At 50.0% G+C, this 15,835-nt stretch overlaps 9 protein-coding genes across 9 annotated transcripts; 3 read left to right on the top strand and 6 right to left on the bottom strand.

The window, feature by feature from the left end:
• Positions 1–638: 638 nt before the first annotated feature.
• Positions 639–2,260, bottom strand: P175DRAFT_0433956 (uncharacterized protein; the record flags this gene model as incomplete). The annotated part of the gene is made up of 2 exons (XM_040893628.1): positions 639–1,730; positions 1,784–2,260. 2 exons carry the CDS (start codon positions 2,258–2,260, stop codon positions 639–641), a joined length of 1,569 nt encoding a protein of 522 aa, XP_040754316.1.
• Positions 2,261–3,719: 1,459 nt separating this feature from the next.
• On the top strand, positions 3,720–4,874 carry P175DRAFT_0499471 (DUF1014 domain protein). Its single transcript, XM_040896744.1, has 3 exons — positions 3,720–3,851; positions 3,980–4,080; positions 4,162–4,874. The coding sequence occupies exons 1-3, from the start codon at positions 3,795–3,797 to the stop codon at positions 4,661–4,663; spliced, it is 660 nt and encodes a 219-aa protein (XP_040754315.1). The 5' UTR covers positions 3,720–3,794; the 3' UTR covers positions 4,664–4,874.
• On the bottom strand, positions 4,605–6,260 carry pex7 (putative peroxisome biosynthesis protein (Peroxine-7)). The gene is made up of 2 exons (XM_040898826.1): positions 5,976–6,260; positions 4,605–5,904 (listed from the first exon to the last, which is right to left on the bottom strand). Exons 1-2 carry the CDS (start codon positions 6,137–6,139, stop codon positions 5,001–5,003), a joined length of 1,068 nt encoding a protein of 355 aa, XP_040754314.1. The 5' UTR covers positions 6,140–6,260; the 3' UTR covers positions 4,605–5,000.
• On the top strand, positions 6,234–6,634 carry P175DRAFT_0150132 (uncharacterized protein). Its single transcript, XM_040892448.1, has one exon. It carries the CDS (start codon positions 6,328–6,330, stop codon positions 6,535–6,537), a length of 210 nt encoding a protein of 69 aa, XP_040754313.1. The 5' UTR covers positions 6,234–6,327; the 3' UTR covers positions 6,538–6,634.
• Positions 6,361–8,477, top strand: P175DRAFT_0150140 (putative CUE domain protein). Its single transcript, XM_040892449.1, has 2 exons — positions 6,361–6,406; positions 6,518–8,477. The coding sequence occupies exon 2, from the start codon at positions 6,733–6,735 to the stop codon at positions 8,191–8,193; it is 1,461 nt and encodes a 486-aa protein (XP_040754312.1). The 5' UTR covers positions 6,361–6,406; positions 6,518–6,732; the 3' UTR covers positions 8,194–8,477.
• A 284-nt stretch (positions 8,478–8,761) lies between these two features.
• P175DRAFT_0530003 (uncharacterized protein) lies at positions 8,762–9,178 on the bottom strand (the record flags this gene model as incomplete). Its single annotated transcript, XM_040899746.1, has 1 exon — positions 8,762–9,178. The coding sequence occupies one exon, from the start codon at positions 9,176–9,178 to the stop codon at positions 8,762–8,764; it is 417 nt and encodes a 138-aa protein (XP_040754311.1).
• A 150-nt stretch (positions 9,179–9,328) lies between these two features.
• On the bottom strand, positions 9,329–10,596 carry P175DRAFT_0555578 (putative ubiquitin-conjugating enzyme; the record flags this gene model as incomplete). Its single annotated transcript, XM_040900641.1, has 4 exons — positions 10,498–10,596; positions 10,340–10,434; positions 9,493–10,253; positions 9,329–9,412 (listed from the first exon to the last, which is right to left on the bottom strand). Exons 1-4 carry the CDS (start codon positions 10,557–10,559, stop codon positions 9,329–9,331), a joined length of 1,002 nt encoding a protein of 333 aa, XP_040754310.1. The 5' UTR covers positions 10,560–10,596.
• Positions 10,597–10,727: 131 nt separating this feature from the next.
• Positions 10,728–12,136, bottom strand: P175DRAFT_0499468 (uncharacterized protein). Its single transcript, XM_040896743.1, has 2 exons — positions 11,439–12,136; positions 10,728–11,377 (listed from the first exon to the last, which is right to left on the bottom strand). The coding sequence occupies exons 1-2, from the start codon at positions 11,782–11,784 to the stop codon at positions 10,788–10,790; spliced, it is 936 nt and encodes a 311-aa protein (XP_040754309.1). The 5' UTR covers positions 11,785–12,136; the 3' UTR covers positions 10,728–10,787.
• Positions 12,137–12,549: 413 nt separating this feature from the next.
• On the bottom strand, positions 12,550–15,075 carry P175DRAFT_0530000 (putative homeobox and C2H2 transcription factor; the record flags this gene model as incomplete). Its single annotated transcript, XM_040899745.1, has 1 exon — positions 12,550–15,075. The coding sequence occupies one exon, from the start codon at positions 15,073–15,075 to the stop codon at positions 12,550–12,552; it is 2,526 nt and encodes an 841-aa protein (XP_040754308.1).
• Positions 15,076–15,835: the final 760 nt, after the last annotated feature.

Below are 15,835 nucleotides of genomic sequence, written 5' to 3'. Positions count from 1 at the left end.
CACGGCATCTGTTTCTTATATACGGGGAACTATACCCCCTCTTGCACGGACATGTTGGGCCATTGTTTGATCATCAGGTTCAACCTGAACATGGATGTTTCAGAGTGAAGTTTGGGGCATGTGCCTGTCCAGTCAATCCTTACCTTCTTCCACTTTCCCTATCTATCCCGCCCGTACCCTCGTTTTTTTCGCGTCGATAGACCGCAGGATTCGAGAACTTATTCTTGTGCTCATTCTTTTTTGCTGTTTAGATCCTCTGTATTACATACATGTGAGTGCTCTGCCTTCCCATAATAGGACTACGAATGACTTTTTCTGCCAGCTTACCGACAGGGACATAACCCCAAGACGGCCCAACAGAAATATTTAACTCGATTGAAATGGCCGACCGACGCTCGGATTCGAGTTACGATGCGAAAATCGAAGAAGCAAATGTGGCTATGAAGATGGACGCCTAGACGCTCAATCAACTCTCTTCTTCAGGCAACGCTGCACAGCAGAACATTGGGGGGGGGGGGGGGGGGGGCAATCTATTCTGAACCTTCAGAGTGCAGTAGCGGACTTTAAAAGGAAGGAGCAAGGTGTTGAAGTAAGGAAGCATGAAGGTGGCGAGCGAGAATGATTAGATTCTGTATACCCTAGCCCTGAGAAGTACCGGATTCAAATGCTTCACGCAGCAAGGCATCATACTGCTCCTTGTCCTTTAATTTGTGCTGAATAAATCCATAGGTATTGAATGTCCAGTAGGGCATAGTGATCTGCCAGAAAGCTGGATCATCATGAACCTTAGAAAACATGGGTTGAATAAAGTCGTAGAATATCTTGAATAACGCTGTGGGGCTACTAAGTGCAAGAGAATACCAAAATGTTCCTCTCTCCCATCCCTGCTGCAAAATAGGACAGAGGCAGACTGGTGGCTTGATCTTCATCTCTTCCTTTGAGAAGGCTTCCATGAATTCTTTGTGAAGAATTTCATAGTCATCCCTGTTGATTAAATCGATAGCCTGATTTGTCAACCAGTATGGAGGGTGAATCATCTCCACTGGATGAGAGCACACCCACTCAAGATCGACAAGGCACTTGATATTCCAGTTGTCATCAACAAAGATATTACTCTGGTTAAGATCAGTGAGACTAAGGAAGAATGGGCCCCGATGGAGATCGCGGCGAAAAAAGCAAGACCAGACACTTTTCATAACCATCAATGCCGACGTCTGGTAGAAACCATCTTCGACATTATTAACTGCGTTAGGCTGGTGGCGAAGTCGACTTTCATGGAATGCAAGTATGTCATTGATATAAGCGTCGACAGTGGAATGAGTAGTATTTTGCGGCATGTCAACTGGAATGTGCTCATTTTCTAGTTGCAGGATTTCAAGGGTAAGAGGCCGGTTACTTAAACTCAAGTAACCCTTTTCATCCAGAACGAAGGACCCGATCTTTGGTAATGGAATACATGCTAAATTCAATATAATGCGGGAGAGCCCGTGGAAGAGGTTTGTGCGCAATTCAATATTGTGGCGCCCTTCCTCCCAAGTTTCAGAAAGCATTTGCCCTCTCGATGGATCAATATATTCAATCAAAAGATAGGGTGTGCCTAGCATGATCTGATCTCTGCTTTGGTGTTGAACGTATAGGGTTGGGGTCGGATAGTTTAACCAACTTAACAAGCGACGGCGCACCCGCTGGATGATGCGGGGAATAAAAGGCAAGTTATCGAGGAAGGTGAACTAGGGCTATGAGTAACATTTCTTATTAGAAAGGACGTAAAGGGAAGGCATACAGTTTGCCCAGTAGATAGGCCAAATCCATAAAGCTGTGGAATTGGTACAGCTGGACAGTTATCTTGAAGCCATGCGTAGGTTCCGACTTCACAGCGCACCTTCTCATCTGCATTACCTGGGCAGCAGTTCTCCCCAATCCGGTAGGGCAAGGGAAATCGGATAATCAGTTGTTTCCCAGGACCCCGTCCCTGGCAATCAACATCAACTCGGATGCAAACATTGAAGCTGCCATGTATCCAATGCTCCACATCAACAAGTTGACAGGTGTCTGTGGAAGCGAGGCCGAGATGATGGACTACACTTGCTTTGATTAGCTTGCGATTTCGGTACAGATGGGTAAAATATCGGATCTTCTGATCCCTGTATCCCAACTCATGGAGGATATTAGAATCTCGTTCCTTTGCGGCAGAATATGTGATCTCCCCCCGAAGTAAGCGACGGTTCAGCATAGAAAGCGAATGATAGTCCCGAGACATTCTTCGAAACCAAGGGAGTTGTTGGAGAATTGAATTACGCCTGCAGTCTTGCTCTCATGAGAAGATATATAATAGGGGCCGGCTTCGGCTTTACTCAAACCCGTCCCAGCCTATCATCAATGCAGAAATGCCGACCTTCCAGAAACAGCACCTCAGTGGCAGGAAAACTACAGTAACGCTAGAAGGATCTCTTTAATAGACTAGGATAAATCTTAGCTGGCAGGTCGCTATATCAGCCGACCAGGGGGCGGCGCCGGAGGAAACAAGAAATGGGAGAAATAAGAGAAAAAGAGTGTTGGAAACAAAGGAGTTGTTGTTCAGCGATGCACCGCGGCTTTATGTAGATGCTGGATGTTATTATTAGACGGGCGGTGGAAGACAGCAGATCCCGAACAGGCCTAGTGGAAAACGCCAAACCAGGTACCGAGAAGCTAAACCGGATACGGAGTACAGACGGCGCGATCCCGGATCCAGCGCGGGCGAGCAGGGCTATAGTTAGTTCGGGGGTGTAGTGCCTGCTTGCCACCAGCAAGATTAATAGGATATAGTACTGTAATAACTACCTTGGCTTAGGCAGCCGTTGAACTGATTTCTTTGTGGTGATGCTGGGATGCGGAGTGGGAAAAGCTACTGCAAGAGTGTTTAGATGTCCATGGTGATGGACATAAAGATGCCAAAGATTTCTGGACGGATTTGCGTCATTTGCGAAAGTACCTGAACTTGGTCTGGAAAGATTATCTTCACACTAATTTTCAAGGTTTTTTTATAGCTGATGTATTTGGCTCATGAATACCATTCATCACTTATTCAAATTTCGCCTACAGGACAACCAACCACCGTCTGATTGAGAATCATGACTCTCAGCCTTGTGACCTGGCTAGCCCGATACTTCGTATCTCCCGTTCGAACTGCAGAGCAACAGATTAATATTGATCCGCTTTGAATGAAGGTCGCATTGAACAAGCGCATATTGGCTTGTTTGTAATCTGGATCTGATTTGGATTCCTTGAATCAAGAGAAAACAGGCAGTCAGCCAATTTGATCTTTTTCTGCTCAAGAACAAAGTGCACAGCCGGGAGATAGTGCTAACCTAGACTGCTCTTGAGCTAGAGTAGTGGAGCGGAGGGATGGTTGTATGTTATACTTTCCCGCGAAGCATTAATCCTCGTTCTTGCTAAGGCCCTGCTAATGTTACCATCGTATACTATAATTTTATGAAGATGCTTAGATTAGTTAACATCAAAAACCTTATTATCGACTAAAATAGCATTTCAATCTACAGGCCGATATTTTAACCTATTTAACTATAGTAATATACTGGGGAATACCAAAACAGGGCTTCCCCGATCACATGGCACTGCTTAATCAGCACGATCCACCCCGCCATCAGATCAGATAAATAAATTTAGTCCGATGACTCGATTTGCCCCTCACTGTCCGATCTAGCCAGGAGTAAGTACCAGTACCTAGAGCTTCCCCCCCCGGCACCCGTCTATTCGAAACCATCACCTGGAGGAGGAAACCATAAACCAAAATGGGAGGAAAGAAGGGACCCGCCGAGAACTCGAAGAAAGCGGCCGGTAATGCTCGCGTGCGTTCCCCTTCACTCTCCGAACATCCGTTTCGTATCCTTGGAATGAACGGAACGGATAGAACAAAAGAGAAGAAGCAAAGCTAATGAATGCACACACACATATATGTATATATGCATGGATACAGAAAGCCGAAGCAGCCGCAAACAAAAAAGCAAGCGAGGATGCAAAGCGAGCCGCCGAGGAAGACAAGCAGTGGGCGAAGGGCTCTAAAAGCAACGCGAAGAAGTACGTCATTCTCCCCCCCCCCCCTTTCTTCTCTTTCTACGCACTAGTATCTAACCGGAGGGGGAAAAAAAAAACTTATAGAGACGACGCCGAAGCCAAAAAAGCCGACGCTGCACGCAAAAAAGCTGAACGGGACGCTCTCCTCGCAGCCGAAGAAGCATCACAACCCTCCAAACCCAAGGGCGGCAAGACCGCTCAAAAGAAGAACGCCCCGTCCCGGGGAACATTGGACCTCGGCCAATTGGACGGCGATAGCGGTCGTGCTCTGAACGCCTCCGGAATCGACAACGCTTTGGATGCGCTGTCGCTGACGAGCAAGGATGCGGCCAAGATCGACCGGCATCCGGAGCGGCGGTTCAAGGCGGCGTATGCGGCGTTCGAGGCGAGACGGTTGCCGGAGATTGAGGCGGAGAATCCCGGGTTGAGACGGCAGCAGCGGGTGGAGCTTTGCAGGAAGGAGTTTGAAAAGAGTGATGAGAATCCATTTAACCAGGCGCATGTGGCGTTTGATGCGTCGAGGGACGAGATTGCAATGGTGAGGGAGGCGGAGAGGACCAAGGTGGAGGCTAGGCTTACAAAGTAAATTTTTGTGCTTTCTTTTTTTTTTTCTCTCTTTCTTTTCCCCTCTCTTTTGATATATCTATATATACCCCGTGTTTCTTTCTCTATTTGACTTCTACTCAAGGGAGGGGGGAGGGGGAAAAAGTGCTTGGAGGAGGATGAAAACTTTTTGTTATATAAGTAGACTGGATATAGTCCAAGGAATAAAACAAATCAATGCTTGGCTGGCTGCACTAGCCCAAAGAGAAGAAGAAGAAGAAGAAGTAGAAGAAGAAGAAAGAGGTATCATGCAATCTAAGTATCCAATACACAAAAAAGAAGAAAGAGAGAAGGGGGGGAAAAAAAAAGTCATGTCTATCCTAACCCATAACAGCACGAACATCCCACACATACACGCTCTCATCCCAGCCTACACTCGCACACCACCCCTCACTCCCGAAAAGGCACCAGTCAACACCAAAGACAAACTCCGTATGCTGGTTCATCCGGCCGAGCTCAGCACCCATGACTGGTGAAGGACCGGAGCGCATAATATCTACGTCTCCAATCGCTCCTGGAGCGGACTGGTCACTCCACGCACGGCAGGTCATATCGTAGCTTGCACTGAGCAGCACATTGGATAGATGCGGGGACCAGGTGACCTTGCGGATCGCGTACTCATGCCCGATCATCACGGTCTGCGGGCCCTGCTGTGGGGCACGGATATCGAAAGTCCGGATGGTACGGTCGACGCCAGCCGTGGCCACTATAGACGGCCGGTACTTGTTCCAGTCATGGGTGAGAGCTTCAGACGGCGCACAGGCGGCAGGCGGGACACCTGGTTTCCCCGGGATCGGAGACACGGGAGCAGCATGGATGGGGATCTGGAGGGTGAGGTGGTTTGAGGCGGACGCTGGTGTACGGAGGTCAAAGACCCGCAGGTAGGAGTCGGAAGAGACACAGGAGAGAATATCCGGGGAATATGGCGTCCAGGCGGCGGAATAGGTGCAGCTATGTGTCGGGAGTGTCACGAGGGAGTGTGAACGATGCGGGGACCAGATGCGCACGGTACCGTCCCAGCTACTAGAGCAGAAGCGGTCCTTTGCGACAAGGTTCCAGTGTACACTGAAAACCTCGCGATTATGCTCTTTCCAATTTTGAACGGGGAAGTCGTTCAGGGTGCAGTCGAAGAGTTTGATGCTGCCGTCACCGGAGGCGGCGAGGACTTGTTGTTCGTGGATCTCGGACCAGGCGAGGTCATACAGGGAGTCTTGGGTAGTGAACCTGATGCTGTTTAGCCCTCGGAAATCTTCTTCTTCTTCTTCTAGCCTGAGAATGTATCAAGAATTGGGTACCATTTGGCCGGCACGATGCCATTTGGCGTCAATTCCAGGATATATAGGCGCCCATTGCCGACGAGACCGAAGTTGGCGGAAGAGGCGACAGCTAGTCGGTTATCGAAGAAGGGGGAGTATTTGACTGCATAGCCGTTGTAACCCTCCGTGCGGAAATGAAGCATGTCGAGGGGATTGAAAGGGAGCGATGGATGCAGAGGGTTCCGATTATCGACCAAGAGGAAGAAACAGCAGAAGAGAAGGAATGACGAAGCTGGAGAAATTGAAGGGGGAAATTGCGGGGAGGATCAAGCGAGCCGAGGTTCTCTCTCTCTCTCTCTTTCTCTGAGTTAATATATCAATAAATATATATATGTATATATATTTACATATATATAACTATGGCTTTCTATGGATTTTACTCAAAATCCTAACTCATGTCGTTCGATCAGGTACAGTGACTCCTTTCGTGACTCTTCCAACCCCTCCTCCACCACGACAATTCAGCACTCCTGCCATCGACGAACTATCCTATCATAAAACTAACAAAGCTCGAATCATAGGAAGAGAAATCGAACCCTAGTTACGGGGGCGACGAGGAGAACTTCATCGATTGGCCATTTCCACAGCAATCACGTGTCATCTCCGATGCTCTTCGACCCGCAATTTTTTTCTCTCGTTTCTCCATTGACTCCTATCGACTCTACCAGTCCAGATATGAAACCCCATTTCCCATCAGTCTAGCTCATTATGCCAGACAGATTTGCCTCTCCTCCCGATGGACCGCTACCTCTCGCGAAAGAGACCACGCAGTCAACCAGCGTCCATCGCAGACGATGACGATGGCGATGACGACACCTCCACCGACATCAAGCTGGCCCAGCTCGTATCCCTCTTCGTAGAGATCCCACAGGATATTCTGCTCGATATCCTCGTCTCCAGCGGTGGTTCCGTACAAGCGGCCATCTCCACACTCACCACGCAACAGCACGATGGGATAACCCGCACGGGAAAACGCAGCGCATCCACAATCCAAACCTCACTCTCTGCACACATCCTCCGCTCTCCAAAAGACCCTGAGAGCAGCACACCCAAGAAGAAGGAGAAGGAGAAAACCACTCGACCACCGCCCCCGCTCATCCAAAAGGGCAAAACCCTCCACCTGTTCGCTCCCGAAGACATCGCATCCCACACCCCCTGCACCATCATCCACAACTTCCTCCCCGCACACGAAGCCAACGCCCTCCTCCTCGAACTGCTCGACGAATCCCCGCATTTCTCCCGCTACCGGTTCCAGCTCTTCGACCGCACCGTGCAATCCCCGCACTCGACCTCCGTTTACGTTTCCACTCCGCACGACTACAATTCCCATGCCCAGGATTACACCTACGGCGGCACCTACCGGTCCAATGTCCGCGAGGCCACCCCACACCTACGCGCTGTCTCCGCGCGCGTCCAGCAGGCTGTGAACGAGCACATCCAAGCCCGGATCCGGGATGTCTACCCGGACGGCAAGAAACTCAAGTACCAGTCTCCGCGCGCGTGGGTGCCCAACGCGGCCTTTGTGAATTGCTACGATGGCCCCGCGGAAAGTGTCGGGTATCATTCGGACGAGCTGACTTATCTGGGGCCCAGACCGGTGATTGGGAGTTTGAGTTTAGGCGTGCAGCGGGAGTTCCGTGTTAGGAGGATTGTGCCAAGGGAGGAGGATCCGGGAGTAGAAGGTGGGGATGCGGGTGCGGGTGCGGGTGACGATGACGATGACGATGACCGCGAGGAAGCAACAGCAGGGGGTGGCTCCGCTGCCGAGATGCGTGGTCATTCTCAGGGCCAGATCTCGATTGCTCTCCCGCACAACTCACTTCTCATCATGCATGCTGACATGCAGGAGGAGTGGAAGCATGCGATTGTTCCCGCGCAGACTATCACCCCGCATTCCTTGGCTGGGAACCGAAGGATTAATGTCACCTATCGCTGGTATCGCGACTCGCTGCATCCCAGGAATATCCCGCGGTGTCGCTGTGGTGCGCATGCTATCCTGAAGTGTCCTCAGCGGAAGCGAGACACGAGAGGTCGCTACATGTGGACGTGTTTTATGGGGCATGTGCCTGGGAAGAAGGGATGTGGCTTCTTCCAGTGGGCCGAGTTTGATGATGACGGCGAGCCGCTGTGGAAACATCCCCAAGCCAAGAATGAGCAAGATGAGAATGCTCCAAAATTGACCAGTTTTGCGGGCTAACCAATGATCTTATGTCCAAGTAAATGTTCTCGCGAATAGACTGGGATTGCACATGTAAAGCTAACCTACATACACAAGCGTTTGTTTAAACCAGCCTCCACCCGGCCTATAAGAGCTACATGATTCCCATAAAGACAAGACTGCCGAGAAAACCAGGAATCCTACAGTCTTTGCTGCATATCGTGGTCAACACAAATCATTTGACATCTGATACTAGAGGACTGCAAGGTATGAATGGATCTCGTGTATGATGCGGGTTGTAATCCATAATAAAGGCGGTTGCCCATTTGGGCCCTAGAAAACAGAGGCAGCAAAAGTCAGAACTACTGTATCTCTTTCTGTTGACTGTTTAGTTACTAGGAGTCTTGGTTGTAATAGATGAAAAAAAAAAAAATAACAACAACAACAACAGCCCAGTAGCTAAACATACCTTATTCGATGTACTTAAGCAACGCAACCCAATCCTTCGTCCTGCCCGGCAAAGTTCACGATCCAAACGATCCAAAGCCATCTTGGGGTATTTCAGATCCAAATAACTGATGACCACAATATTCAAGGCCCCACATGATTAAACCTGTTCCACCTCGCGAACAGGCTCCTGACCATCGAGGCCATTCGAGTCCCCCTCGACCGCATTGGTCTGATGATCAGGGGTTACGGCTTCTTCTTTCCCGTGTTGGTGGCGCAGCCTATACCATGGGCTAAAGGTGGTAAACCGTTTGGAGCTCCAGAACGCGGCGCAGCCGATAGCTAAGGCGAACAAGCCACCAGCAAGGAAAATCGGAACCAGGACCAGCAGGACCACGATAAGCGATGTCTTTCTTTGTGCATGCATGTCGATAGAGGTATACAGGTATTCAACGATGCAAGGTAGTAACGGGATAGCAACAGAACACGTGGATATTGGCCGGTGGAATGAGAGACATATTGTCGAGAGACGATACGAGTGTTTGGAGGAGGGTACATCGGGTTTCAGTTTGGCCATTGCGCCTGCTGGATTGGAGAGTACCTCTATGAGGGAAGGTGCTCCGGCGGTTTGTAGGATACGTTACCGCACGCTATTACCTTCCAGTTGCTTTCGGGAACTTTCCTGAGTATCCAAGACTATTCACCTTGCTTGGGTATTTCACTCCAGTTATTCTAAGGCTGGTTCCACCGGTGGAATAATCATCTCCTTGACTGAGGCGAGTGTGGATGGATCCAATTGAGCGAACCGAATCTGCGATAATACGTCAGTCAGTACGAGTATTCGAATTAAAAAAAAAGAAGAAGAAGAAGAAGAAAGGGGGCTAAGCCCACGGTGGGGTCATTTACAGCCACCATCTCATCAAGCCCTCCTCGAGCTGTGTTTCCAAACAAAGTCGAATCCGACTGACTAGCTTCGATTTCATATTGCACACGTCTAGCCCAGATACCATCCCAATGCCAGTCCCCAGGAAGTCGTGCCTGCGGGCTACTGCGCTTGGAGCTACTCGCCAGCCCAGCGGGAGTGCTATCCTTCCGATGAGCCTTCCATGCGTGCCACGCGCTCGGATTCCCCGCAGCTTCGAGAGGCACCGAGTCCAGAACACTCTCATCGTCAAATGAAGTGCGAATGTAATTGAGAATCTCCAGGACAGGGATTGAACTCCTCATCTCTGGGATGGGTTCCGCGGGCGGGGGGGTCTGAACCTCGCTCCGATCCCCCTCACGCAGTACGGATTCAATGGTCTTTTGTTGCTGAGAATCATCTTTGCTCGTTGTCGCATCCATGGCCCCAGTATTTGCGCAATGCAAGCTAACCGCCCTTGAGGAAGTAACGGAGCCAATGGCACTGCGTCTGGCTCGACCAAACCAATGCGGGAATCCGTGTCGGAGACTGAACCCTCCGGGTGGTAAGCGCTCTTCGTCTGTTGCGCTGACAGGGTCTTCGTTTGATACACCGGTGCTGAAAGTATACGTGGTAAGGGGGACGATTAAAGGATGGAACATGTCGGTGGAAAAGATCACCAGAGGGGGACGGTCAGGATAGGATGGGGGGAATCGGATCTGGAATCGGAGTACGGCAGAGGCATAAGGACCTGGACGCGAGAGATGTGGTTAAATAATCAGTTCAGTCGGAACAAACCAAAATCACAAAAGCTCTATTGGAAACAGAGTAGCTTACCTGAGCGGACAAAGATCACACAAGCCCAGAAAGTCGGGTCACTAGGATTCAGGGTCACGTAGACTCCAGGGGGAGCAGCATGGCTTAAACTTGCACTGACGAGTAAACAATCAGCATTACGAGTGCACACGGCAGAACTTTCGGCCAGAAGCTCTCACTATTCCTGCAGGAGTTGATATTTCCGAAGAGATGGAATATTGGGCAATCGGGAGGTTGACATGACGCCGATTGAGAGAGGGTGGAAGTGGAAGTGGAAGAGATCAGGAGTAAGAAAGAGAGAGAAGCCTCGGGTTCCCGGTTTTGGGTTGCTTTGGACAGGTGGAGGAGCTTGGCAGTGGATCACCAAATAACTACAAGAGTATGGAGGATGGAAACAATTCTCCAAAGAATGCATGCCATCATTCTATTTGACTTTTTATCTTTCAATCTATAAATTCCAATTATCCCCTCATTTATCTTCCCCGTCGAATGGAGGCCCAGAAAATCCAAGAATGGTCATTCCCTCCCCAACGCCTTCATAGATCCCACCCGCAATCCCCTCTACCCACCAGGATGCCGCGCTCACCGCAGCAGCAACCCCTGGTTGACCATCGTACATATTCACCACGGTGGATCCAAAGGTTACACTCCCCTTGCTAATGTGATCCGCAACAGACAAGGCCATCGCGGTCACACGCTCCGTAACCCGATAAGACCGTTCATACTGGTACAGGTGGACCAAAAGCATCTTGACAAAGGGCATGAGGAATTGTAGAAGAAGACAGAAGCAGACAATGCTGGACGCCAGTAAGCGATGAAGATAGGATGGTGTTCGTGGGGACTGGGGGCTCGCGACCCCCGATCCCGATGATACGGGTAAAGATGCTTTCACCTTCTCGGGAAGACTACGTCGAAGGGTTGCTGCTTCTTCGCTGGTCAAGTCCTCCGGTAGGGCTGTGAGTAGATATGTCACCGCGTTGAGATAAAGGACCCTGACCAGCCGAGCGTCACACCGGGGCTGTTGCGCTTCGTAACCGGCATGGCGGAGGAGATTGAGCGCTGTAATAAAGCAAGTCAGGGAACCCCGCTCTTTCATGGGCTTCGGACGACGAAAACATACCCGGCGTTACTCGATTCCAGCGCAGGCCAGAGTCCATCTCGTAGTTAGCCAACACCACACCCATTGCATCCGGGCTGTGGTTACTGCCACGGGCGTCATCGTCCGAAATATCATGAAATGAATCATCTGAGCTCGGTGCAGAACTCCTACTCCCCACGGAGAATGGGCGCGGAGTCTCAGCCGTCGCGAATAATGTAGATCGGGAAGCAGCCGATCGCTCAGAGGGATATAGTGAATATGCCAGCGGGGGCAACCGCTGTTTAATTAGAGTAGGGATGAAGGGAGAGAAGATGGAGAAGGTTGGAGAACACACAGCGGTGTCTCCCATGGCGGCTGTTTCGGCCATGCTGTCTTGCCGGGAATACTGGATTATCTCTGAATGGGTGTGTCTTGGAGGGAACAAAACGGACAAAAGAGGTTGAAAAGAGAAGGGGTTCGGAGGCGAAATAGGGTGCAGCACAACTGACGCAATTTCTCAAGCTGAATTCCGGCCGGTTTAGAGCAAAGTTAAGGACGGGGATGTCATTCTGGTGGGATGGGAAGGAGGGGCAGGAGGCTCGAATCACCGGCTCGAATCAACCCCGTCATGGAGGTGAGGATCTCAAGTTAGAGTGGCAGTACTCCTGCGATCTAAAGAAGAGAAGAAGCAAATCAGCTGGTAAGAGAGGAAAGGAAAAGACTAGAAAGCATTGGATGCATGCAGGGGAAATAAAAGACAAGAACAAAAAACGGGTGTGAGGCTCGAGCTTCTTTCACATGTCAGCGGGGACGGCAATAAGAGACATAAAGTACCAAATGGAAGGAGATCTAGTATAGCATAGCATTAGGTAGTATATAAAAGAAATATAATCCATGGAATCATAACTGCACCCTATAACAGATTAACAGCTAATCAGAGCCAGCCTCAAGCACCAGTACTACGCCCTTCCAGATGACAAGGACCCCGGAAGATGACTATATATACCTATATATAGTTATATATATAATATTATAAATTAAGACCGGAGCTCCCATCATGGAAAACGCCGCTGTTTCAATATGAATCTTCTGTCTACCTTCCTCCATTCTTTTATTCAATGTTTTCATCACCCAACATGCTTCCGACACAAATCTAACCCGGATATCGAAGATCCGGATGTGACACGGCATCTGCCATCGAACATTCGGGTTGCTTCGTTGTAGGAATAGGAATCGGGGAAGTCAGAGCTCCACTCACACCGTCTAGAAGATGTGTGAGGTCACCTGGACTCAGCTCCGCACCAAACCCGCCTCCAGGGCCATCGTCTACACCAAAGCTCAACCCTTGCAGGCTATCCAGCGGTACCTCGTCATCGTATTGGTTGTTTAATTGTTGCAGAAACTCAGGGTCAAAGCCCATTTGTACAAATGGATCGAGCGAACCGCTCAGGGGGGTCGAGAAAGATGAGACCTCAGCAGATAAGCTATTTCCCCAGTCGGTTGATAAGGTAGAAGAATGTTGCGCTGAGGGAAGCACCCCAATACTGCCCGCATAGCTGCCGGTTGCGCTTCCAGGCACGCTGGGACCAGCCGAAGATTGGCCAGTCCCTGATATAGCGGGACTCTGGAAGCTTAAGCTGGGATTGATGGCTGGCCGAGCACAACGCGGCGGTCGTCGTAGCCCTTGTAGCGAGGCATACGGGGGCTGCATCCCCAGATTGGAGAATCGGATATGTTCCGACCCTGGGGCGGGCTCAAGCCCGGTATCCCGCTTAAGAATGCCGAGCCAGATAGGGCTATCAGCACATGTCTGGTTCCAGGGGTCATCGGATCCATAGATGACTTGGCGACCCTGATCTTGGATCATTTGATCCGTCGGGGTGACGCCGTTCGCCATTTGATCTTGGATATACGCAGTAAGTTCATGTTTTAGGCGGTCGAAGCAGTTGATATCCCTGGGATTATTCAGAGTCGAAGCTCGACCGAGGCGATCCGAAAGTCTAAAAGGATCTAAAGTGGTGCGCTCCTGGCCAATAAGATATGGCGGCATGGCATTCTCGACGAGGCTTTGCACGACAGGTTCGAAACCCCAGTCACCTTGCCATTCTGTCATGTCCGCACCATTCTTGAAGTGAGTAGCAAGGTGATCAGCTCGGCCCTTCCACGTCGTTAGGGTAATACCACAGAAACCACATCGGGATATGATCTCTGTGGTGTGGCTTCGCCATTTGTCCATTGATGCGTCAAATTTAACGTTATGCATCAATCGAAGATGTTGGTTGAGGTGGTCCTTGCGGTAGAACGTTCGTTCGGCAAGAGACTTCTCTGCACAGACGCTATAATTGTGTGATTCAAGATGGTCATTATCGGGATCGACAGCCATACAAAATACACAACGGTTAGCACCGTTTAGGCATGCCACCCCCCCTTGAGGTGAGCATGTCCATTTCTCAAGGGCTAAGTGCAACGACTTCTCATGCCGCTGCCAATCATACTTTGTTTGGAAGGAGTCTGCACAGAAAGTACACTGGTAAATTCGAGGAAATTTCTGTTGCGCAAAGGTATTCGAAGGTGTAGAGGGCTTGCGACGGCGACGGCGCTCTTTACGGTCCATCGAGCCAAAGGACCCAAGAGAGGAACGGTGTGAAAAGGCAGAGGCAAAAGAAAGATCAGAAACAGAGGAGCGGCTGGCTGAACGGCTAGTCTCATGACTGCTGACAATTGAGGATGCTTCGAATATATTCGAGTTGGCATGGCTTGAGTCATTGCTAGACCCAGTCTTCCGAGAATGGGAACGCACGTGACCGGAATGGGAAGACCCCTGACTTACGGAGTCCAGAGACGTGTTTACCAGGGCTCGCAAAATATCAGACGTCGCAGCAGGTTCGTTTTCAGGGGGAGAATACTTCCAACGCTCCAAGGGTGTCATGAGGGTGTGATCGAGCGTTGTTTGTTTGGGAATATCGATTGCACCCGGAACCGGAGAACTGCTCCGCGGTGCTGGACGAACTTTACCACGCCTCCTAGCATTGGCAAGCCAATTGGTAATCTGAACTCGTTTCAAGCCAGTGCGCAACTTCAATTCGTCTTTCTCTTGCTCAGTAGGATACGGGTGATCGGTATGTTCGTTGAGCCAAGCCTTGAGGATTCGAACGGCCTCCCGCGACAAACGTGAGGTGCTTTTTCTCGCCCGCGCATCGACGTCTTCGGCGATTCCAGAAAGAGACTTCATCGCTTTCTTCCCCGTCAACCCTCCAGTAGGGATATCAGTATTTTCGGAAATTGGATGTAATGTGTCCAAAAACTTCCCCGTCGGCATCGTGTGAGTGAAGCTACATTCTCGATAAAGCGAGATGCAGCAAGTGCAGCCATTCTTCTGCATCACTCCTCTCTTTGCAATGAAACAGTCTAGCCCCATGTTTCTACAAAAGTCACAGGGATCTTTGGCACGCCACATAGGGTAGATACCCTCGGGGATAAAACGAGGAGAATCGCCCACGACTGCCTCCAGAGCGTCCTGCTCTGGGAGGGGATTAAGTAACTCCAGCGACTGATCTCCGAGAAGAGAATCATGGGTTTCGATAGCATCGCCTTCATCAATCTCGATATGGTCTGAAGCCATATCATCATCCCGTGTGTGGGAGCCAGATGCAGCTTCATCGAAATCAAAGTACTCCATCTTGACTAGGGCTCAGTATGAGTCAAGAAAAGGGAAAAAATGTCGGTATTCACCACGAAAGTCTTTTACGACTCAAAGTGGTTCAACCAAGATATGCAGACAGTAGGAGATTGACGGAATTTAAGAGAAAGAAAAGCGATACTGAAAGGGAGGAAGAATCGAAGAAATGTAGCCAGATAGATGGAAGATGGGCCGAGGAGGGGAGAGCGGCTCTCGCTTTTTCGTCTAGGGTATGAACAGCTTCCCGGAACGACGAATACTGCTAGTATCTTCTTTTTCGTAAGGTCAGAGAGCGAAAGCTAACAGGATTCAGGTTAGAATAGTTTAGCCCATCAGAGTTCAAGGAACAGAACACCTGATGGGCGGAGTCCAGAGGCTCGAGACTCGACTCGGGACTGTCTGTGGTTTCAGAGAGACGCAGGTTGGAAGGAACTAAAGAAACTGCACGCCCTTCCAATGACAACGCTAGACTACCTTGGGTTAAGCGCAGGAAAGGCGGGGAGGAGTCAGCAGCGCCTGCATCCGATCTAACCCGACTAGGTAATCCTGAATCATCCCGGGGTCTGGTTATGCCGTCGACGATATCGGAGTCATCTTCTATCAATTCAAGTTCAATGAGGAATTATTATTATTATCATTATCAACTTCCCTCTCTTCCTGCTGAGGCTTTACTGATCATTCTCAGTCACATTCACACCTTCACAGCCCCAATACCCTAGGCAATCCTGTCCATTACAGACCACCACGACGACAGCATCTC

The sequence above is a fragment of the Aspergillus ochraceoroseus genome (assembly GCF_002846915.1).
Source record: "Aspergillus ochraceoroseus IBT 24754 chromosome Unknown P175scaffold_2, whole genome shotgun sequence".
Classification (NCBI taxonomy): Eukaryota; Fungi; Ascomycota; class Eurotiomycetes; order Eurotiales; family Aspergillaceae; genus Aspergillus; species Aspergillus ochraceoroseus.
This window is presented reverse-complemented; position numbering and strand designations above follow the sequence as displayed.